Source organism: Megascapheus bottae, chromosome 1, assembly GCF_031878675.1.
Source record: "Megascapheus bottae isolate mThoBot1 chromosome 1, mThoBot2.hap1, whole genome shotgun sequence".
NCBI lineage: Eukaryota > Metazoa > Chordata > Mammalia > Rodentia > Geomyidae > Megascapheus > Megascapheus bottae.
The window spans coordinates 79,992,324-80,018,310 of NC_143509.1; the positions used below are offsets into that span (position 1 = coordinate 79,992,324).

The 25,987-nt window shown below is 34.0% G+C and overlaps 1 protein-coding gene across 2 annotated transcripts in view; it reads right to left on the reverse strand.

The window, feature by feature from the left end:
• Cadm2 (cell adhesion molecule 2) overlaps positions 1–25,987 on the reverse strand; it is an 866,220-nt gene that overhangs the window by 101,623 nt on the left and 738,610 nt on the right. For both annotated transcript variants that reach the window (XM_090347865.1, XM_090347874.1), the window contains exons 4-5: positions 12,658–12,810; positions 9,148–9,285 (exon numbers count right to left, since the gene is read on the reverse strand). In XM_090347865.1, coding sequence (XP_090203991.1) covers positions 9,148–9,285; positions 12,658–12,810 — 291 coding nt within the window. The remainder of the gene's footprint in view (positions 1–9,147; positions 9,286–12,657; positions 12,811–25,987) is intronic.

Consider the following 25,987-nt stretch of genomic DNA (forward strand, 5'->3'; position numbering starts at 1 on the left):
AATGTCCATTGTGTAAAAAAAAGTTTATTAGCCAGAGATGTTGGGATCAGTAACTGCTCCTCAAATCTCACAAAAGTTATAAGCACATTTCCATGAGAAAGTTAAAGTTAGTAATATTAGCACCACCTTTCTAAGGAACAGAAGAGTTCACAAAAGGCCTTGTGCGAGTAACCTGAAAAGTTTCAAGATGCTTCATCAGAAAATGATAATTAAAATATTCAGATTTATGTTAGTATAATCTATTTGTGGTATTAGTATTGCTATTTGTGGTAATAGGATGATGAGTCCTATAGAATTGAGGGGAACTCTTCGTATAATTAAAAACAAGAATTTAAACATATTTTATAAACTTATTTTATTAAAAATTGACTGATTATTAACACTAAATGAAGACCAGTTATAAAATGATTACTTACATCATTATATATATATTGAAATATCCCTTCACATTTTTCCAAGTGTGTATGATCCTATAAGAGCCTTGCATTTCTCTATGTAAATGAGTATCTAATATGTATTTTTATACTCAGTAATGTATCAAAAGGGAGAAGAGTTTACATTCTAATTCTTTTATATTCTTCTAAATATTATACAATTATCAAGTCTTTATAACATTATAATCCATACTACTATACTAAAAAAACAAGCAATTAAACCCAAAAGTCCTTGTAATAATTCCTATTCATTTTAAAAAGGGCATTTGTTTCCAACCTAGACAGAAGTAACAATACCAGAGGAACATAATCTGAAAATGAGAGATTTTTGAAACAGTGGACAATAAGTGAATGAACACTGAGTGATAACTGAAAACAAATGCCACTACTTTCTTGTTTGGAAAGACTTTCGGGATGCAGTTCATAGACTGGAACCCTGTTGAACTAGGTGGGCTCTGAGTTGAGACAGAAAAATCATCTAAGGTCTTACTTATTGCCTTTCAGGACACTTAACAAACAGAAGAGAGGGTTGCACAGAAGAAAAAGTAGACATATCTGGTACTCCCTCTTGTGTTCAGCAATGTAAGTACTAACTGGTGCATTGAGGAAGGAAAATAATCTTGGCACATGAGCCATTCGCTGTAACAGTGCTTAGTGCTTTGACCGGGGTGAATGATGGGTCTATGGGGTAACAACAAACTTGAGGATTGGCTCAAACTTGAAGACGGCTCAGGAAGGAAAGTCCAAAGATTAATTTACTCACTGCCCACATCAAACACTCACACCTACATGGTGCAACAACCCCCTCCCCGCCCAAGGTGACTTATGTATCTAGTGATCTCTATGTTTAAAGAAAATCATTAAAAAGTAGGACTTATTCATTTATTTTTGTCAGTTATGGGGCTAGAACTCAGGGTCAGGGCATTGTCCTTGAGCTTTCTCAAGGCTAATGCTCTACCATTTGAGCCACAACACCACATAAGGCTTTTTCTTTCTTTTTTTTTATATATTTTTTATTGTAATTAATAAAAGGGTTAAATGATATTTGCCAGAAAGAAGGTGCATTAATTCACATACATTGATACCCTTTCACATGTCTTGGTACCCATTACCCTCCCCCTCCACCACCCACCCACCCCCAGTCTTGGTTTTCCCCCTTCCCTATCAAATTTCAAATAACCAAATACAAATAAATTCAATATATCAGATAACAAAGTGAGATACTGTAACAATATGAGATACCCAAGGGACAGCAAAGGAGATGAGAGATAACATAGTACATTAAGGACAACAATCATTCATTATATGGCTTTTGTTTCAATATCCTGGAGGTCCTTCCAATTAGCTTCATACTATATGGCCTACATGAGCCTTTTCTGTGTATATAGTATGGAGGAATTGAACCCAGGGCTTCATGCTAGGCAAGCATTCTACCTACCACTAGGCAACACTCCTAATATGCAGGAAATATATTTATTATCTTGTGCTATCTGTGAGTTAAAGACTCAGGAAAGCATTAGTTTGGTCCTCCATTTAGTGTTAAGGGATAAATGAAATTGTTGGCAAGAGCTGTAGTTGCCATTTGGAATTTATGGCCCTCTTGAGTTCACTGGTTGTTACCAAATGTTTCTATGAGGCAAACTGTACTAATGGCAACTGTGTTTAGTTATAGAGATATCTACAATTCTTCACCCCAAACATGGACTTCAGAAATATTTCAGGCTATTTGTCCTCTTACAGGCCAAGCAAAGAATGCCTTTGTCATTGCTTTGTTATGCCAGACCCACTTTTGACCTTTCCCCTTAATGAACTAGAAAGAATCTACAATTACATTTTCATGACCCTTTAATAATGTTTCATAAAGGCAAAATTTTCTCCTGCAATTAAGAGGGGAGATTTATAGAGGGGCATAGGTTACTGAGGGTTATAGAATTTTGTCTAATACACTCAAGTAAAATTTAGTTGGAAATCTCTCAAGATTCTAAGACATCCTCAAATAGATCATTTCACTGTTGGTTTTCGTAGAGCAGAAATACTTGAAAGGCTATGCACATTCCCTTTTCCACTCAATGGCAGACATGCAGACTTCCTGGCTACCCAGAAGATTAAAAGCTTCAGAGAAACACCTGTGGTTTGGGAAGCTGAGCTGCCCAGAGGCTTCAAAGGGATGTCTGAGTCAGCTCTGGGAGAGAGGAAACCCAGAGTTAGAGTTAGATGAAATTACAATTCTATTCTACTATTTAAAGCACATAGAAAATGGAATCTCAACACTGCCTACCAAATACATTCCCAAACCTTTAATTTGAAATGAAAGATCTCCAATATGAATTCAGTTTGGTTCCATACTTGTTTCATTTGTATGGTTTTCATTTCATACAGAGTACAGTTAATCTTTCTTTAGATGTCTCATCCCAGATCATGAGATAAACTCGACTCTTTAAGACCCTTTTTCTTTTATGGAATGCACAAGCTTAGTAAGTACATAGATTTATGAGTGAACTATTGAGGTTTTCATCCTTATCAAGAATAATAAGTGTTCCCACACCCTTCTCCTCCTCTTCTTCCTCGTCCTCCTCCCCTGCTTTTCATTTTCTTCTTTTGTCAGTTGGGGGTCCTGGGTGCTGTCCTTGATTTTTTCCTGCTTAATTCTAACACTGTACAGGTTTAAGCCACAGCCTGTCTGTCTGTATTTCTTTCTTTCTTTCTTTCTTTCTTTCTTTCTTTCTTTCTTTCTTTCTTTCTTTCTTTCCTTTCTTCGTTTCTTCCTTCCTTCCTTTCCTTCCTTCCTTCCTTCCTTTCTTCTTTCCTTCCTTCCTTCCTTCCTTCCTTCCTTCCTTCCTTCCTTCCTTCCTCCTTTCTTTCTTTCTTTCTTTCTTTCTTTCTTTCTTTCTTTCTTTCTTTCTTTCTCTCTCTCTCTTTCCTTCTTTCTTTCTTTCTTTCTTTCTTTCTTTCTTTCTTTCTTTCTTTCTTTCTTTCTTTCTTTCTCTTACTTTCTCCTTTCTCCTTCCTTCCTTCCTTCCTTGCTTCCTTCCTTCCTTCCTTCCTTCCCTCCTTTTTGCTGTTGTCAATTGAAGATAAGAGTCTTACAGATTTTTCCTACCAGGGCTGGCTTCCCAGGCCAATCTCTTGGCTTCCTTGAGTAACTGATGATAAGCATGAGCCACCAACGCCTGGCTCCCTTCTTTTGAACAACATAAAAGTAGTCATCATCTATGTCTTCACGGTAGACATGATGATATCTGCCTCTCAGTCATGGCTATTTTGATGGTGGTTTGTGTATTTTGATATTTGTGATAGTAATTTAGATATTGTTATAACGCATAAGTCATGACTTAATAAACATAGTAAGGCTATTGACATCTATATAATGTATAACACATGCTTAGTTACTTCTTGTTCATGACAATTTTCATATAATGGCCCATCTAGTATCATGATTAAAGCAATTTGAGGCAAATACTAAATCTTCATTTAGTAGACAAAAAGACTAGAGATCAGATATAGATGGAGGAATTATATCTATATTATTGAAGACTATTATTCCTAATTTTATTCTTTCTGTGCTGGTATGTTCCTAAAATAAGAGTATTAGCATTACTTACACAAATAAATTATTAAAAATATGTGAGATCTCTTTCCCTCTCATATACTCAACTAGAAAATCTTGGGTCAGAAAAAGACCATAACTGTTAATATTAACATAAAACTTAAACATAAAATTTTCTTAGTAGATATTGATGGAGAATGATAAATTTTGCATATATTCTCTCATTTATAGAAAAATATCATAAAAACCTGCTTAATAATTACAAAGGCATCTTAACATCTTCAGATAAATTTTTTGGTTTCTTCTTTTGGACCTTCAGTCATATAGTATGAAATGTGAGGCGTTTTATCACAAAATTTTTTTTCAGACATAAAGCAAAATGTAATATTTCCTTTAAAATAGCACAATGAAATTATTAAAATGGACCTAGGTAATGATTTTGTCTTCATAACATGTTTCTTTAAGATTTTATTTTATTTTTTATTGTTGAGGTAATATATAGAGGGGTAAGAGTTACATTCACCAGATAGTAGGTTCATTACTTCTCACAAATTTATCACAACTTGTTTGAATTAAATGTTAGAGCATTTGATGAGTTTCATTTTCTCCTTTGCTTTTTGTCATAGTTGTATCGTATATTAAAAAAATGTTATTTGGGCTGGGACTTTGGCATAGTGGTAGAGTGCTTGCCTAGCATGCACGAAGACCCGAGTTCGATTGCTCAGTAACACATACATAGAAAAAAGTCAGAAGTGGTGCTGAGGCTCAAGTGGAAGAGCTTTAAAAAAACCCACGGACAAAGCTCAGGCCCTGAGCCCAAGCCCAGGACTGGCAAAAAAATTAAAAAAAAATGTTAGTACAAACAGTGCGATGAAAAGAGAATCAAATGCAGATCCCTGAAAGGAAAAGACAGTACAAGGTACAGATGAATGTCACTGATGTTAGAGAATAGACAATCTCGAGATTTCATTTCGTATACCAGAGAACAGCAACCATAGTGAGCTCTAGTGTGTAGAGACAGCTACTCATATCTCATTTACACAGACTTGTATAAAAAATAAAGTTTATAGCACTCCGGAAGTTCACCATCTGGTTGGGAAGACAAACTGTGTAAACACACTAAAGAGTTACAAACAAAGAAAAAAGATCTATAGACTAATAAAATTGTAGGGCTAATATATGCTCAATAATAGGCTTTACATTTCAGAGTATAAACAAGAGAAATTTTACAGCTCTGAATACAGACTGAACCATATGGTGATTCAGAATGTGTTGGTATCAATGTTTGGTCTGGTTTTAATTCAGATCATTGAAGTAATGCATTTCAAAATTAACCTTCTCACATTTGTACATATAAACAACTTTTGTATGCAGTATTTTATGTATCAATATACTCATGCATATATGTCAAATATGCTTGATGTTAAAGAAGAGGCCATATGTGTTTAAAATAAAGTTCTGCTATTAAAGTTTGAACACATCACTGGTTTATCATGAAGTTGAAATAATCATGAAAATAATCAACACTTACTAAAATATATAATTTCCTACTGGTTATGACCATAGTATGACCCTGAGGAAACAAGAGAGGAAAAGCTTCTGGAACACAAAATTCTAATGAATAGAGAAATAATGATTATATGAAAGGTAAGGAAGGGATACATATATATCTATTTGTATCTATTACTATATGTAACAAAAGAGTTTATTGCAGCCAGCATAATTGCATTCTAGCTGGCCACTGATGGCTTATACTTGCAATTGTAGCTTCACAGAATACTGAGATATGAAGATTCTCCTATGAATTCAATCAAGCAGAAAAGGATATAAGATTACATCTCCCAAAGGATCAGTACAATGCAGGGCTGTAGGCATAGCTCACATAGTACAGTGTTAGCCTGTTAAGCAAAATGCCCTAGTTCAAACAATAGTGCTATGAGATAGAGAGAGAGAGAGAGAGAGAGAGAGAGAGAGAGAGAGAGAGAGAGAGAGAGAGAGTTAGAGAGAGAGTTAGAGAGAGAGAGAGAGAGAGAGAGAAAATGACTTATGTAATGGGTAAGAATTTTCCATATAGAAAATGCAAAGTACAATTTAAATTCATCCTAAATTTAGGTCTTTCTATTAGAAGGATTTCAGGAGAAAAGTGACCAGAACAGATCATGTTCAGAGTCGATAACTATACAAGTCAAATCCAAAAGGTTATAACTGAATCCTGCAAAAACACAAGATTTAATCCAAAAGTTTAATTTAACATAACAAAATGACTAGCTTGTGTCTAGCCACCATGGGCTTGCTTTGAACCACGATCCTCAGATCTCAGCCTCCTGAGTAGCTAGGATTACAGGCTGAGCCACCTCACCCAACAAGATCTAATTTTTTTAAACTGAATGTAGAGAAGAATAAATTAAAAAAAACTGGGAAATGGTGCTGTAGTTCAAATGGTAGGAAGATAGCCTTGAGCTGAAGAGTTTAGGGACAATGCTCAGGCCCAGAGTTCAAGTCCCATGACCAACAACAACAAAAAGCTAAGGGACAATACTGAGGCCCAGAGTTCAACTCCCATGATCAACAACAACAAAAAGCTAAGGGACAATACTGAGGCCCTGAGTTCAAGTCACAGTTTAAAAAAGATCTTATTAAAAAATAAAAATAAATAAAACTGGAAAATAAGCAAAATAATTCATGTGGGTTATAACTCAAAAGTTTCTCCATGGTTTATATGATTTGATTTGCTCTAATTTTATATCTTCACTAACAATTATATAATCTGATATAAGTCATTGGAGATACAAGCTAAAATAATCAACATGGATAGAATAATAATTATACTAATAATACATGATTTGATTTTTCACTCAGCTAAAAGGAAATTGCACTTAGATATTTACATATAATTTATATAATATGTATATATTACATATATATTATAAATCCAAATATTTTACATATTATACACTTATATTATTTATAAAACATACATAACAATGCAACTAAAACAGATGTTACAAGGTTAATAAAAGAATCATACTATATAATAACCACTTCACACATATATTTTCTTACTACAAAAGCTCTGCATGCATGGAAACTTTCTCAGTATAGATATAGAAACACAATAAATCAAAGAAAGGTTGAATAAATGGAACTGCATTACACAGCAGAACTTCAACATGGAAAAGAATATACGTAGCAAAATAAGCAAAGCACGCATGTACTGGGAGAAGATATTCACTAACCATATAGCAGACAAGGGCTTCATAGCTAAAACATATTTAGAGCTCAAAAATATAAATCTTTGACAAGGGAGCCAAAAAAATAGAATGGAAGAAAGACAGCCTCTTCAACAAGTGGTGCTGACAGAACTGGTTAAGCACCTGCAGAAAACTAAAGTTGGATCCTTCTTTGTGACCCTGCACTAGAATTAACTCCAAGTGGATCAAAGATCTCAAGGTAAAAGCCGACACACTGAAAACTTTACAAGAAGGAATAGGAGATACACTAGGCCTCCTTGGCACAGGTTGAAACTTTCTTAATAAGGACCAAGAATCACAACAAATCAGAGAAAGGCTGGATAAGTGGGACTGCATTAAACTGCAGAGCTTTTGTATGGCAAAGGACATAGCTAGTAAACTAATTAGGAAGCCTACAGAGTGGGAGGAGATCTTCACCAACTATACAACAGACAAAGGCCTCATATCTAAAATATATCAACAGCTCAAAAAATTGAATCACTCCAAAACTAATCTCCAAAGTAATAACCATACCATTAAAAGATGGGCCAAAGACTTAAGGAGAGTCTTCTCTGAAGAAGAAACAAAAATGGCCTATAGACACATGAAGAAATGCTCAATATCTCTGGTCATAAAAGAAATGCAAATCAAAACAACTCTAAGATTCCACCTCACTCCAGTTAGAATGGCCGGGATCAACAAAACGAATAACAAGAGATGCTGGAGGCGATGTGGCCAGAAGGGATCACTACTACACTGTTGTTCAACCACTATGGAAAGCAGTATAGCTTTCCTCAAAAGACTAAACATAGAGCTCTCCTATGACCCAGCAATTCCACTACTTGGCATTTACCCAATTATCCACAAACAAGGACATACTAAACCCACTAGCACAACAATGTTCATTGCAGCACTATTTACCATAGCAAAGATATGGAACCAACCTAGATGTCCCTCAGTTGATGAGTGGATCAACAAGATATGGTATTTGTACATCATGGAATTCTATGCTGCTGTCAGAAAGAATGATATTGCCCCATTTGTTAGGAAATGGAAAGACTTAGAAAAGATCGTATTAAGCGAAGTAAGCCAGACTCAAAGGAACTTAGGCTCAATCGTTTCCCTCATTTGTCATAATCAGTAGAAACCTTGGGTTCTCCTAGCAGAGATTTGCAATAGAGCAAAACAAAAGACCATAGTATGACGCTAAATGAAAGGATCTCTAGGATATATAAACATAAGCCATATAATGAATGATTGTTGTTCTTAAGGTACTATGTTATCTCTCATTTCTTTTGCTGTCCCTCGGTTATCGCATATTGTTACAGTATCTCACTGTTTCCTGATATATCAGATATATTTATATTTGGTTATTTGAAATTGGATAGGGAAGGGGGGAAAACAAGATGAGGGGTGGGGGTGAGTGGGAGAGAAATGGGGACCAAGACATGTGAAAGGGTATCAATGTATGGGAATTAATGCACCATTTATCTGGCAAATATCATGTAACCCTTCTATTAATTACAATAAAATATATGAAAAAAATAAATCCCTAAGACAAATCCTTAAAGAAATACCATGCCATTTAATAAGTGGACTAAAGACTTGAAATGAAACTTCTCTGAAAAAAAAATAAGAATGATGAATAGACATATGAAGAAATATTCAACCTATCTGGCCATGAAAGAAACACAAATCAAAACTACCTGGAGATTCCACCTCACCCCAGTTAGAATGGCCATTATCAAAAAATCTAATGAAAACAGATGCTGATAGGGAGGGATATGTGTTTTTCATATACAAACTCATTCTTACAACATGCCTATGTGGTATGTGGTAATTTTGTAACTTTTAAATAAATTTATTTTGAATTACTTTTATTTTATAAACAATATACTTTGAAATAGGTGCAAAAGATATATTTTCCATGCCTTACCTTTAATTTCTTTGTCATTTTTGAACCATCTTATATCAGCTGCGGGCTTACTGCCAGATGTTTTGCAAGTCAACTGCATCAAGTCTCCCTCCATAACGGGTGAAGAAAATCCACTAATTTGAGGCTTCTCAGGAACACCTGAAGTTTAAGCCAATAAGGAAAGTGAGTATCAATCCCCCTTATGACAAAATTAAATATTGTATACATGTATGTATGTATGTATGTATGTATGTATGTATGTATGTATGTGTATATATAGATTTGAATGCATGTACTTCAGTGAGGTTTTTGAATTGAATTATAACACTTTACAAAAAAAATTACCAGTCCTGTGACTTGAACTCAGGGCCTAAGCACTGTCCTGGGGCGTTCCTCAACACTAGTGCTCTACTACTTGAGCCATAACAACATTTCAGGCTTTTTTCTGTGTATGTGGTACTAAGGAATCTAACTCAGGTCTTCTAGGCAAGCACTTTATCACTAGGCCAAATTCCTGTCCCCTCAAAAAAATATTTTTTTGCAGTTCTAAAACACAGACACTCAATACATCGTAAAATTTGCAGCATAGGTATTTAAGAAAGTAAAATGCATTAGAGAAAGAATTTTTAAAAAAGCTTTACTTCTTTTTTTCGCAAATTATAACCTAACTTACCAAACATCTTCCTTCCTTTTTTGATTCTGAAATGCTTTTTTTTTTTTTTTTTTGCCAGTCCCTGGTCTTGAGCTCTGGGACTGAGCACTGTCCTTGGGCTTTTCCAAGGCTAAAGCTCTGCCACTTGAGCCACAGCACCACTTTTGGCTTTTTTTTCCCTATGAATGTGGTACTGAGCAATTGAACCCGGGTCTTTGTGCATGCTAGGCAAGTACTCTACCACTAGGCCAAACTCCCAGCCCCTGAAATGGTTTTTTAATATCTTTAAAAATATTTATGTTCCATGTACTCTGCTTAAGAAAAGAGTTTTGAATAAGAGATAAATCAATACTTGTGACTCTACTGATTGTTTATCTGATTCCTTTAAAGCAGATGTGTCTTAATGACATTTATATAAGAAAGGCAATTGCAGTTTGGAGAAGCACATTATATATTATTTTAATATTATGGCTTTTTTCTAGCCCTTATCAACATACCCATTTATATTTAGCATGTGAGTGATTTAAAATTTGAAGTTATACATGCTTGCTCAGTTATACATAATCCAGTGCTGTAGGGTATATATGCATTAAAATTTCTTACAAAATCATTCAATAATAAAGATATACTAAAGCCTTCTTATTATAGTACATTGAACTATTTTTTATTAAAAAATTATTAAGATTGATTTTTCCATCATATTGCAAATGACGTATTTAACAAACAAGTGTTCAAGAAGGGAACCTCTATATACAATGACTGACACTGAGGTTTTAGAACATAATCAAAATTAGGCTAAGGGTTTGTATATCATAGATACATATTAATTTATGAAATAAAACATTATGTCTATAAAGTCGTAGGTTTTTATGTCTATGTAGTTATGTTTATATTTCCAATACCATGTACATAGCATTGGGTATGGATCTATAGCCACATATTAAGGATACCATGTGCCTTTTGTTCTTTTGGTCTTGACTTGTTTCACTCAACATGACTCGCTCTAGATTCATCCATTTCCCTGCTAACTGCCATTATTTTATCTTGTCTGTTGGCTATGTAGAATTTCATTGTATATATACATATATATATTTATATATATCACATTTTCTGTATCCATTCATCTGCAGTAGGGCATCTGGATTGTTTCCATCACCTGACTATTGTGAATAGTGCAGAGATAAACATAGCTGAGCAGGTGTCTTTATCATATCCTGGGTTATGCTGTTCAGGATAGATGCCCAGAAGTGGTATGGCAGGATCATAGGGAAGGTCAATTTTCAGTTATTTAAGAAACCTCCACACTGCTTTCCAGAGTGGCTGAACTAGTACATTGAACTATTTTAAATTAAGTTTTGAGAAGACTAATGAACAAATGTTGGAAAGTTTAAATATGAAACCTACAAATTAAAACAAAATGAGAGATGTTATCTCTCATCTTTTTTTTGTCCCTTGGTTATCTCATATTGTTACAGCATTTCACCTTGTTATCTGATATATTGTATATATGTGTATTTGGTTATTTGAAATCGGATAGGGAAGGGGAGAAAACAAGATGAAAGTTGAGGGTGGGGGGAGGGAAATGGGGACCAAGACATGGGGTATCAAAGTATGTGAAGTAATGTACCTTCTATCTGGTGAATATAATGTAACCCTCTATTAATTACAATAAAACTATCTGAAAAAAACAAAATGAGCAACTAAAAATGTAATCTTACAATTGGTAAGAAGCTATTGTGCTTTTGGTCTTTGCCTTTACTTAAAGAAATTCACATCAAAGTACCAATTAATAAATAGGATTCAACAATCATTTTTCTTTTTACTTCTGAAGATGGTTTTCTAGTGAATAAAACAGCAATTGTTAGCTTGAAATACTGCATGTTGTTGGCTATATTTATTTTCAATGGCAAACTAGAGAAGATTTTTTAGATAAAATTGTTCCAGCAATATGCACAGTGAAATATATTTTATATCTTATCCACAAAACCATTTTGCTATCTAGATTAACCTTAGTATTTCCAACCCAAAAAAGGTGTGTATGCCTCCTTTTGAATTCAACATTGTGCCTTTATCTATCTAAAATATGAGGAAGACTTGGGGGTGGGGGTGGAATCTATCTTCAAGTTTCTCTAACTTGTACAGTAAACAGGTGTGTTTCAATGAACTACAGCAATTTTCACTGATTGGGGCACTGATATCTATAGAATCATGGAGATTTGAGCTACAACTTTATTTCCTCAGAATCTCTACAAATGTATTGCTTTTTTGCGTGTCTCTTTAACCTTTGGGAAAATAGTTTGATACTTAAAAAATAAAGCACAAAGATGCTACAAGCTGCATGCACAAGTGACATTATGTACTTCATTCAGGAATGAATGAATTTTAAAAAGGAAAGGAAATAGAAATGTCACAGTCATTTAAAGTACTAAAGCATATAAAGGAGTCATGTTTGAAAGCTACGGGTTACTAGAGAGGGTCTCTATCAAGTGACTAATAAAAAAGAAGAGGCATAATATCGACACAAGTTGAATTCATTATGTTCATGAGCGTGTCATTACATAAAGGAACCATAATACATCCTATATCCAGATGATGCTATGGACATTAATTAGAAATTAATAAAATTGGCAGGCAATGATGAATAAAAAAGAAAATAACTCTGTACTTTCTGGTTGTCACAGAACTCTATGTATTTCTTTTGGTCTATTTTGAAAATGAGAAAGCAACTAAATTATTTTTAATGTCTTTTGTTATACAATAATAGAAAATCATTTGAACTGAATCAATGATTTTCAAAATACATTTTTTCGTTGAATCACTTTGTTGTAACAGTATGCAAGTCTCTGGAATTTCTATTGGCATTAGTCCAATGCACTTACCCAGAACAGTGAGATAAGCCTTGGAAGTTTTGACAGGCATTGTGAATAAGGAACAGGTGTACTGTCCTTCATCAGAGAGAGAGACATCACTGACACTGATGCTCAACTCATGCCAGGAAGCACGAACCAGCTCGATCCGATTGTCTCTTAAAGCTAAAAAAAATTGAAAGTGAATATTAGTGGAGATAATTCATATATTAGAGATAATACATATATTGTATAGAGACATTCATATATTAGAAATAATCTGTATTTTTATACATTTTCAACACAATATGGTAACTTTTGTTTAACCATGCATCTACTCAGCCTGAACTAGTTTAAATAGTTTATATAGTTTATTAGATTTTTTTAACAGAAGCAGAATTAAGTACTTATTAATGGTATCTGGAGTTACTTCTTTGTTAAATGAATTTACTATAATGTTAAAATAAGGTTAAGTTTGGTGCTAGCATCTGACCTCTACAAAGTATTCCATGACATTCCAGTACCAAGGAAAATTGTGAATTAAATGATGTCATGTCTGTGGACAGATATCTCTGAAAATATGTGATTGCTAAAGATGTCCTAGAACCCCCAACAGAGAGAATTGATAAATTAAAAGTTCTCTACAATAAAGGCATTGAGGAACATCACCTAAATCTGAGGTGATATTTAGCTGAAACTATTTGCAAGCAACCAGGTACTTAAATTCCCTCCGATTGTTTGATATGTCTTATGCTCATGTAGGCTTTGACTGAAATCACTATCCTATCACAGAACATTTCTTTATACACATTATGTCTCAGCAAGTTTGCGATTTGTGCCACATTCGCCCAGTTTGAGGGAAACATGTCTCACTTATTATATATATATATATATGTTTATGAAATCTGTTTTATTAAGTAAAGACATAAAATCTGGAAATAAGCAGGTGATTGCTAGTTAAATGTAGAAAGAGGAAGCAAAGATGCTGGAGAATAGCAGGACATAATGTACAATACAGTGGCCATCTAACAGGATCTAGTCATAAAAGAAGCACTCATTAAGCTTAATTTTATTGTTGATCAAATTAGGTTCCCTCCATCAATATAAGAAGAGACTTGGTCATTTTCAAGAGAATCTAGAAGGAACATCACTGATTAATATGCCCAGAAAGTAACCCTTGCCCATCTTGGGTAACAGGCATTTGGATGGCAAGACAGTGATTGCATGAGCCTCTCACAATAAGAAGCCTTCGAAATGTTTTTATCCAAAAACTAGAGAACATCTTGCCCCTCCAAGTCACTGCCAGGTGGAGTTCACCAATTATTTATGGTGCAAATTCCTGTACTAGTTCATATGCTAAACAGTAGAGCATCTGAATAAGGTTTCTCATAATGCTGCATAGTTAAAACAAACTCTACCTCCATGATGTAAATTCCTTTTCCAGTTTATAAATACTTGTAGTGCCCTCTACACTACACTTCAAAAAGGAATTTCAAGTATAAAAGAATAAAGGGAACCTGCAATGATACAACCAGGGATACCCTACAATTCAATGGACTCCCAGTGGGCAGGAAACTTGTCTTAATATCTCAGCACCCTGAACCATCGCTCTCTGCACAGTAGGTATTCAATGAATGTCTGTTACATTGAAAGGGAGAACTAACTCTGTCCATATATGATAAGAACAGTGTGAAAAAGAACTGAGCTGGGAAATCCTCTTCAATATATCTCCACAGGATTCCCCCTGGGGGGAAAAAAGCCAAACAGAGAGAGAGAAAGAAAAGAAACAGAAAGAAGGGAGAATTCTTTAAAAGATCACATTTAGAGACTGTGGGCATGAAAGATTTGGAAACCCCATGCTACATTATTTTCAACCAAGTGATATATCATTGCTAAATGACTTGAAGTACCAGGTAGATGATCTTTAACACAGTACCTTTGCCTCACAGTTTTTGAATGAACATTCATAGCAAGGTAATGGCCAATTAGGGAGCACCCACATTGCTATGCAATAATTCAAAGTGGAAAAAGAATCGTGATAGTGTCAGTTGTTGTGAATTTGTGAATTCAGTCTTTGAAAAGTTTCCCCATGGATACAGAGAATGCAAATGGTTGATCTATCTTTTAAAAAAATGAATGTGAATCTAAACTATTTCTCTTTAACAATGAACACGCATCATAGTGATTAAAAATGAATGGATAGGCAGGCCTCTCTGGTCAGACAACATGAGCCATTGGTTACTTGCCATGCATGGGTAAGAGGATTCAGCCGTATGGATTGTTTTGGATAATGACAATGTTTTAGATAAATTTAGTCATATTTAGATAAATTTAGGCCACTTGTGATGAAATCTTCCGGGATATTTAGTAAGCTGCATACTACTTTAATTTTAAAATGCATTTAAGTAATGACAATAGTATAATTGAATCTATTTGACATTATTTATGCAGGAGATTACTAGGAAAGGTAGGAAGAGGAAATTCAACTGCAAAATGCTTTCTTAGCATTTTCTATTTTTTACATGGTTACAGAGGCTATTCAATTATATTTAAATAGATTTCTAGTGACTTTACATACTACAACACTTACATAATATATTTTATTACTTAACTGTTCACTAACACAATTACAACATTGTTGTTGTATTTGATTTTTTTCTAGTTCATCCACTCATTTATGCTGAAAGGTATGTAAATATTATATAATACATATTTTATATAACTGTATGCTGTATAGTGAAAAGTTTTTACTATTATTGTATTGAATTATTATTTTTTCTCTATGAAGTTTACACAGAAGAACTAGAGAAAAACTTCCATCAGAGTAATAGCAATCACTTCAAATGTAATCTTGCATGCTTAATTTCTAAATGTTAATATAGTTAATATAGCTAAGGAAAACACACCTTTCTAGATACGTGGATATTAACAATCACTGAACGTATTCACAATATATTTAGTATCCAACAGGCATTCAAAATGAAAACTTCACATCAGATACAGAACACTTTTTAAAAATCTTCCTACTTATTTTCCTTGAACTAATAATGCACATTTTTTTGTCCCAGGTAGATGTAGGGAGTTTAGAGATGTTACTACAATAATCCACATTCTCCCGACAGAAAAGATGCATCTACAAATGCTAATCCTAAGCATCTGATTTAATTTGAGATTTATTTTGCTGTGTACTACATAAAAATCCTCTTTTCAAAGAATCAAAGTTTCAGGTATACCTCTTACTAGGCCTAATACTTTTTAGCTCAACATGTGTGATGTTAACATTTGCCTTTGCATATTGCACAAAAGAAAAGAAAATGAGGAAAAATTTGCCCTCTAAACAGTTACTTTATTTGCGTATAGGTCAATACAGTTTTAGTTAATGTATTAAAATCAGTTTGTGTCATGTGTGTCAGTACTGTGAAATAACTGGGGGAAAGAAAACAACATTGAAAGAAAGATGAAGCAAGTGGATTCTTTTCTGTTTTCTTCTTTTATGGGCATGCAACATAAAACAATCTAAATCAATCTTCTGGAAAATTGGAAAAAAAAAAAAAAACTATTGCTCCAGAGTTGCTTTTTGGTCTACCAAGTTTCTGCCTGGGTGGAATCTTACCAGAGCCATAGTTAATGGACTTTTAGAATAAAATGTGAACAGAACCTTAAAGGTATGTAGCTATTTGCAAGACTTTTAGCAAAATTCCTCTTCTTAAACTTCAGCTATTTTTATTTCAAATGCATAAAAGCAAAGAGCGACTACTCAGACTCATACCTCATGTTATGAAACATTTACAAAGGCAAAGTGAAATGTTGCCTTGAGTGAAATACTTAATACTAATAACTCATTATTGACAATATACTATAAAAGCAATACTAATAATATGTTTAAGTTCCACAATGTTTTTTAGTTTCTTAATCATTTTTTTTAATTTTCCAGGTTTCTTCATTTTGCTAAAAGTGAATGTCTTCTTCATGACATGGGCTCCTATATTCTATTAGTTCCTATAGTTATGAACTTGAGCTAGTTTGATAACATATCTTTAACAGTAAGATAGCACATAAAGTGCCATACAATTTAAGGTCAGAGATTTTTCTAGTCTGTTTTCTCAGTCGCCCCTGAAGCATCCTACAAAATCTCATCAATTAGAAATAATCGAGCATTTGTTGAAATAAGGGGCTCCTTTTCCAGTCCTCCCCAAACCAGATTACTCATCCTCATGAATTACTACCTAGATCATTAGTTCTCAGGGTGAGGAATATAAAAATGAAGGTAAACACTTTTTATTATGACAAAGGCAGTTTAAAGGTGAACCTTTTTTCAGTCCATTCTTAAATGCTGATTTGCAACTTTTACCTCATGACATGCTACTCTCTGAAGACATTTTAACTGTAAAAAAGACAATTATCTACTGCCCAGACTAATCAGCAAGGTGCTCTAAATGTAATTCTTATTACCTCCATTTAAGAAGTGAATGACAGTATAGAAAGTACTTAAGTTTGATCTACTGAATCATATCACAGACCATTCAGTGTACCTTATAGCAACACAGATTTGTGATAAATACGTGCATGCATATATATATATATGCAAGTATATATATATATACTTGTTAACAAATTCAATGGTATTTCAACTATACATAAAATGCAACTGTTTTTGTATGTAAAATATCTGAATTTAATCATATTTCATAATGATAAAATTGTTCTAATTTTTTTATTCCATGATAAGATCTATACAATCTGAAATCATCTTGAGCATTGATGAGAGGAGAAAATGCTTTAGTGATACATATTATTGATATATATTTCCTGACTCTGAGAATATATATATATATATATATATATATATATATATATAATTTGGAGAAAGAAAGAAAATCAGAGCTGGGCTCATGCCTGTAATCATAGCTACAGGGTTGCAGTTCAAAACCAACCCAGGCACTGAAGTCCATGAGACTCTTATCTCCAAATAACCAAAATCCAGAAGTGACACTGTGATTCAAGTGGTAGAGTGCTAGTCTTGAGCTGAAGAGCTCGGGGAACCCCCAGGGCCTAGAGTTCAAGCTCCATGACTGCCAAAAAAAATCAGTACCAGCTTAAAATCCATATCAGATAATTACAAAATCTAAACTTGGAAAGTTTTGCATTAGTAACCAGTATGCTGATTGCAGAGAAATGACAATTAATCCATTAATGAGGATATATTGATTCCTCTCAAATCCACTGAATTCTAGAACATAGAGAGATTAATTTGAATTTCATAGAGGAAGTGTTTATTTACTGAGAACTTCAACATTGTAATGTATCTGCCCATAAAGTAGTGACACTTGGCAATTGTTTACATAATTACTATCTGATATTCTGCGGGGATTGTTTAAGTATTTTTTGGTATGATCATATTTTCTCATAAATTTTTAAAGTTACCCAGAAAAGCATGATATACTATATGATCCTCAGTGGTCATGTGACTCAGTAGTACATTATAGTATGTTTTTGAATATTCAAAAAGTTCAGTCTCTAAGTTGTTTTTAATCATGAGTTAAATCACAACTGAATTAGGGTTCAAAACATCCATTCAATTTTAAGGTGTTTTCAAATTAGTTAAACCTCAATTGTATTAGTGTTATTATTCTTCCATACTTTAAAATTATCCAATGTGAATTTTGTTTTGTGCTCAATTTAGTTCTTTAATATGATTGTAATTCATGCTGAAAATATTGTCATTTAGAAGTTAGTGATTCAATAAGGACTGTTCAGAGAATCAAGCACATTTCACAAATTTATCTTAAGAAAATTAGTACATATCCACTCAAATAATGTTTCTCCTAGGTCTCATTATTCTCATCAAACAAATGACAAAGCTAGTATGTAGGAGAATGGCAGAATCATGAAGGAGCACCCATGCATGTCTAGTTGATTAAGGTGGAATCTCAAATGAGAAAAGACATTATGTGCAAGTTGGAAAAATAGTCATTAGTACATATTAAGATACATTACATACAGCAATAAAAATATGCACATAATACATATATAATTGTAATGTATGACAGTTTTCACACATAATGCTTCCCTTTGTGCATATATGTTCCTAAATTAAAAATAAACATTTGAATACTTGTGTATTTCTCTCATGAAAAAGAGTCAAAATAGAAAAGAAGTGAATGTGTTGTTTTCTAGATGGCATGACAACACAGGAGAAGGTTAGTTTATAAAAGTCAGATCTAAAACACCAGAAGATTCAACTTAACTTTTTGTTCATGAATATTTTAAAAAATAAAAGGAATGTTCTTTAAAGTAGTAAAATACAAATAAAAACATGACTAGAATATAAAGAAGAATGTACAATCTTAGAAAGTTAGTATTTAAAAAATTATTTAAGCTTTCAAGGCAAAATAAATCATAAACACAGAATGTATATTATGATTTATAACATAAACAAAATGACCTCATATTGCTATCCGTGCAATCTAAGCTTTATTTCATGAAAAAGACTGTTTATAGCCTTCTTTTCCAAGGTGAATATATTACAATTTAATATAACATGCATTTGTTTCATTAAAATGAGAAATTTTATTAAACAGTATTTTAATATATAATCTCAAAGCTAATTAATTACAAAATTATGAGGACCAAATTTAATATATTTTTATTATAATTAACAGAAAGGTTGGTTACTTTATATTCACTAGATAGAAGGTACATTACTTCATAAACGTTGATACCCTTTCTCATATCTTGGTCCCCATTTCCCTACCCCCACCCCTGCCCCTCATCTTGTTTGCCCTTTTTTCCTATCCAATTTCAAATAACCAAATACACATATACACAATATATCAGACAACAAGGTAAAATACTGTAACAATGTGAGATAACCAAAGAACAGCAAAGGAGATGAGAGATAACAATAAATTAAAGACAACAATCACTCATTGTATGGCTTTTGTTTCTATATCCTGGAGGTCCTTTCATTTAGTGTCATACTATATGGCCTTCATGTATCTAGGTTTTGCTCTATTGAGTCAGTCTTACTTCACTTAATATGATTTTTCTAAGTCTCTCCATTTCCTTACAAATGGGGGGGATGTCTTTCTTTCTGACAGCAGCATAGAATTCCATTGTGTATAACTACAACATCTTGTTGATCCACTCATCAACTAAGGGGCGTCTGAGTTGGTTCCATATCTTTGCTATGGTAAATAGTGCTGCAATGAACATCGTGTACTAGTGGATTTAGTACATGTCCTTCTTTCTGGATGATTGGGTAAATGCCAAGTAGTGGGATTGCTGGGTATTAGGACAATTTTTGTGGATCTTATACAGACAATACTTTTCTTTCTATTTGTCACAAATAAAAGGTTAGGATTTTTTTATTTTCAAAAATGTATATTTTACTAGGCAATTTTCACATTTCCAAATTTTTTGAGAATATATCTGACATTGAAATTTGATATAACTCTTGCTCCATATTTATGTTATAAGAATATTATGTGCCATTGGACAAAACAACTTTTGGAAACTATATTTTAACCATTTATAGCATGCATGTTTTTTTGGCCAGTCCTGGGCTTAAGCTCAGGGCCTGAGCACTGTCCTTGGATTTTTCTCAAGGCTAGAGCTCTACAACTTGAACCTCACCACCACTTCTGGCTTTTTCTAAGTATGTGGTACCAAGGAATCAAACCTGGGTCTTTGTACATGCTAGGCAAGCACTCTACCACTAGGCCAAATTCCCAGCCAGTATAGCATGCATTTTATGTTTATACCTTATGATATTGCTATGTTATAGGGCATTTATTTCAGAGATTAGATTGTATGTAATTCTATTAAATAAATGCATCTAAAAGTGCTAGAATATGATTGAAAAAATCTGCCTTCATTAGACAGAAAGTCAAATCTTATTATTTCTCATTTTGAGACTTATAATCTTACATTCTGTGAAAAACTTTCAGTTCTATTTGTAGAAAAAATGTAAGATAATAAAATGAACCTTGACTCTAGTTGAGTATGAATCTCATGGTTTCAAAGTTAAATATACTGTACCTTGATTTTTTTATTGGTGGTGATTTTCTTTTCTTTATTTTCCTATTTTTCCCTCTTTTGTCCTTTTTTCCCCTTAGTTCTTCCTTTCTTTTCTTTTCTTTTTTCCTTTCTTTGTATCAGACCTGATGTTTGATATCAGGATCATGAGCACTTGCTCAACTTTTTCATAATGGATGAGCTGGACCTCAAATTTTAAAATCTAAGCATATTTATCTTGTACTATATTTTACTATTGTATATTTGTTGCTATATAATTTAACACACATTTATATATATATAAATACATGGATATGTAAATATATCACATGAAAGGGAAAACTTAAAATGGAGAACAAAAAGCAATAATAAAATTAAATGAATTTCTGAAGCTGTAAACACCCAGGTGAATATAATTTGATAAGCTCTGAGGTAGTAAGAACAACATGATTCTTTCTTTTTTTTACTCTCATAAAATTTATTGAATAGATGAAACAATGCACATTAAAATGTCATTGAGAGTAAAAGTGAACATTGTGCATAGTATTATATTAAGTATATGTATTATACTAAGTATATTAAATTATAAGTATACTTTGTAGTGAGGTTGAAGTGACACCCACTATAAAGATGGCTTCTGAAACCTTGATGGACAGCTCTAAACACACAGTACTCTAGGCTTCAAAGTCTCCTGTGGTTAATGACTTTAAAGCTTCATAGAGAGCTTTCAGGTCTGCATAGATGTGCATTCAGATTTATTTATTGGTCAAAATACTGACAGCCCAACAACCAGCCTCTACTGAATGAAATCAAAACAAAACAAAAAACCTTGCTTACAAAAGAAAGACTATATCAAGTCGTATTCCAATTTGAGAGGGAATAACATAGCTAGATGCTATAGAAAAAATTTCATACAATAGTATGTCTTTTTGCATTCTATAACATAAGCAGTACAGATCTGAATTCCTCAAGTAAGGAAAAGGAAAAAGAAAAGAAAGCAACAACATTAACCCAGCCTTCGATTTAAGTTATGGAAACCTTATCAAGAGTATTTTAAACAATGTCACCAAGAGTATCTTAAACAATGAGATGATGACCAACCCTGGGGAAGTAAACATAAAATCCTCAAAAAGGAATAGTGTACTTGGAGAAAATTTACACCATAATGAGGATGATAATGATGGTAAAAATGAAGATGAAAGGGTGCAGTTAGTTGCAGCTAATCTTTATGGATGATGTATTGTATTAATAGAAAAGAGAAAAACTCTTAAGTGCTAATACAGTTTTTCCAACTATTAGCCTTATAACAGATCATTGAGCATTTTCTAGTCTTCTTTCTTTTTTCTCTTTTCTTCCTTATTTGAGCATTTTCTAGTCTCCTTTTCCTTCCTTCCTTTCTTCCTTCCTTCCTTCCTTTCTTCCTTCCTTCCTTCCTTCTTCCCTCTCTCCCTCCCTCCCTCCCTCCCTCTCTTTCTTCTTTCTTTCCTTCCTCCCTCCTCCCTCCCTTCCTTCCTTCCTTTTTCCTTTTGGAGAGGGGATGTCAATATGTTATCTAGGATATATTTAAACACCTGCTGTCAAGCACTCATCCTTCTTTAGTAGCTGAGACAATGTAAATGTTATTCATCTCTTTAAGGTAAGTCTAAATTCTGAACACATTAGATCATTTTTCTAAGCTCAGGTGGGTAATAACACAACACAAATGAATATTTGGGAAGCCTGAATCTAGAAGCAAGCATTTCATAAACATTTTACACTAGCATTTTTGTAACTCATAACATATAATGCTTGCAAGCAATTATTAAATAAAAATAACTTGGAAGGATTCTCATTAACTATAAAAACAATGATTGAAAGAATATTAAAAATGGTGATAGGTCCATACAAATGTAACTTTATGATTGTGAATATGATTAATATAATCAAGAAGTCTCACAAGCCAAAAATACCAATAATGTATTGTTTGGGAAGCAGACAGGATTTTACTTCCTAATGAATTTCAGAGACATTTTATTCTAGTAAAAATTTAAGCCATAAAAGCAATTCAAGACTATCAAAATCTCATCTAAGAGTTATAATGACACAAGGTGTTCAAGGAGTTTCAGAATTCTCAAGTACAATGTGGGCAGAAGCTTTGACTAGGAGATTTATTTGATTATAATGTCCTTCTGTACTCTAGTATTAGTGTCTGAGTTTTCAGTAAAGTTAGGAGAGTAGTAATTTCTTACTTGAGATTAATAGAAGATATTTTTATTATTAAATTAGTGACTTCCAGTAATTTACATAAAACATAATATATATATATTGCTATAAAAAAATTAAGTTTAAAATGGAGCACCAGTGGCTCATGCCTGTAATCCTAGTTACTTAGGAAGCTGCAATGTCAGGAACGTAGTTCAAAGTCCTACCCAGGAAGGAAAGTCCACTGAACTTCTATATATCCAAAAACCTACTAAAAAAGATGGAAGTGGATCTGTGGCTCAAGCATTAGTATGTCAGACTTAAGAAAAAAAAGAAGTTCAGGTGGCGGGTCTGTGCTGTCTAGACAGTGATGCCTCTGATCTGATTCAGAAGAGCCTTTGTCTCCCTGGCCTCTCCATGGCAGAGCTCCACACTCTCTTCTCACGCCAGTATTCTGCCTTTTTTTTTCCTCTCTGCCTGAGTTCTCTGTGGTCCTAAAGCTTACTTAGGCTCAATTTCTGATAGAGGACTGTCTGCTGCATTGCCAGTACATGAATCTTGGCAGGAGCTCAGTATGTCTCACCCTGAACCGCTGCCATCTTCCTTATTTTCTATCTTGACTCACAGACGAAAATGGTAATATCACGACAGAAATTTCCAAGATCCAGAGTATCATGAGGGAATACATCTCAAACCTTTATGCCAACAAATTTGAGAATCTAGAAGAAATGGATGAATTCCTAGCCAATGTTAAGATACCCACACTGAACCAAGAAGAACTAACCCAACTCAACAGGCCTATTTCAAGCTCTGAAATAGACATGGCAATGAGACCTTCCACCTAAGAAAAACCCAGGGCTAGCTGAATTCTATAAGGTCTTCAAAGCAGAGCTCACTCCAATAATCCTCAAGCTCTACAATGAAATAGAAAATGAAGGTTCTTTACCAAACTCATTCTATGATGCCAGTATAACTCTCATCCCCAAACCAGACAGAGATTCATCAAAGAAAGAGGACTATAGACCTATTTCTTTGATGAGCATCAATGCAAAACTTCTCAACAAAATACTGGCCAACCGTCTACAACAACTCATTAAAAAAAAATACACACTATGAACAAACAGGATTCATCACAGTGAGGCAAAGCTGGTTCAACATAGGCAAATCAATTAATATAATTCAACACATCAACAGGAGCAGGGACAAAAATCACATGAATGTCTCAATAGATGCAGAAATGGCATTTGACAAGATCCAACACCCCTTTATGTTAAAAGCTCAGGATAAAATAGGAATCCATGGAACATTCCTCAATATAATAAAGGCTGTGTATGACAAACCCACAGCTAGTATTATACTTAATGGCAAAAAGCTAAAGCCATTCCCTCAAAAATCAGGAATAAGACAATGATGCCTACTCTCTACACTCCTCTTTAACATAGTATTAGAATTCCTAGCCAGTGCCATAAAGCAAGAAGCAAGCATAAAGTGGATCCAAATAGGGAAAGAGGAAGTAAAACTTCCCCTCTTTGCAGATGACATGATCCTGTATTCAAAAAATCCTATCGACTCTACTCCCAAGCTCCTTAAGCTGATTCAAAACTTTGGAAAGGTACCAGGGTATAAAATTAATCCTCAAAAATCAGCTGCCGTCCTCAATGCCAACAGTAAGAGGAATGAGGCAACAATCAGGAAAGCAACTCCTTTTGAAATAGCCTCAAAGAAAATAAAGTACCTAGGAATTTCCTTAACTAAAAATGTAAAGGACCTTTTTGATGAAAACTTTAAAATCCTGAAAAAGGAAATTAAAGCAGAACTGAGGAAATGGAAAAACCTCCCATGCTCCTGGATTGGAAGAATCAGTATTGGGAAAATGACAATCTTGGCAAGGGCTATCTACAAATTCAATGCAATACCCATCAATATCCCAATGTCATCTTTAAAGAAATAGAAGAGGCAATCCAAAATTTCATATGGAATAATAAAAGACCACATAGAGCAAAAACACTTCTTAGCAGAAAGAACAGCACAGGAGGAATTTCAATACCAAACTTTAGACTCTATTACAGAGCTATAATTATCAAAACAACTTGGTACTGGCAAAAAAACAGGCCTGAAGACCAATGGAATAGAACTGAGGACCCAGATATTAAACCACAGACCACTGGCCACCTAATCTTTGACAAAGGAGCCAAAATAATAAAATGGGAGAAAGATAGCCTCTTCAACAAGTAGTGCTGGCAGAACTGGTTAAGCACCTGCAGAAAACTAGAGTTGGATCCTTCTTTGTCACTCTGCACTAGAATTAACTCCAAATGGATCAAAGACCTGGAGGTAAAAGCCGACACACTGAAAACTTTACAAGAAGGAATAAGAGATACTCTAGGCCTCCTTGGCACAGGTAGAAACTTTCTTAATAAGGACCAAGAATCACAACAAATCAGAGAAAGTCTGGGTAAGTGGGACTGCATTAAACTGCAGAGATTTTGTTTGGCAAAGGACATAGTAAATTAATTAGGAAGCCTACAGAGTGGGAGAAGATCTTCACCAACCAAACAACGGAAAAAGGCCTCATATCTAAAATATATCAACGACTCAAAAAATTGAATCACTCCAAAACTAATCTCCAAAGTAACAACCATCCCATTAAAAGATGGGCCAAAGACTTAAAGAGAGTCTTCTCTGAAGAAGAAACAAAAATGGCCTATAGACACATGAAGAAATGCTCAACATCTCTGGTCATAAAAGAAATGCAAATCAAAACAACTCTAAGATTCCACCTCACTCCAGTTAGAATGGCCAGGATCAGGAAAACTAATAACAACAGACGCTGGAGGGGAAGTGGCCAGGAGGGATCACTACTACATTGTTGGTGGGAGTGCAAACTCATTCAACTCCTATAGAAAGCAGTATGGCAGTTCCTCAAAAGACTAAACATAGAGCTCCCCTGTGACCCAGCAATTCCACTACTTGGCATTTACCCAACCATCCAGAAACTAGGGCATACTAAGTCCACCAGCACAACAATGTTCATTGCAGCACTATTCACCATAGCAAAGATATGGAACCAACCTAGATATCCCTCAGTTAATGAGTGGATCAACAAGATGTGGTATTTGTACACAATGGAATTCTATGCTGCTGTCAGAAAGAATGACATTGCCCC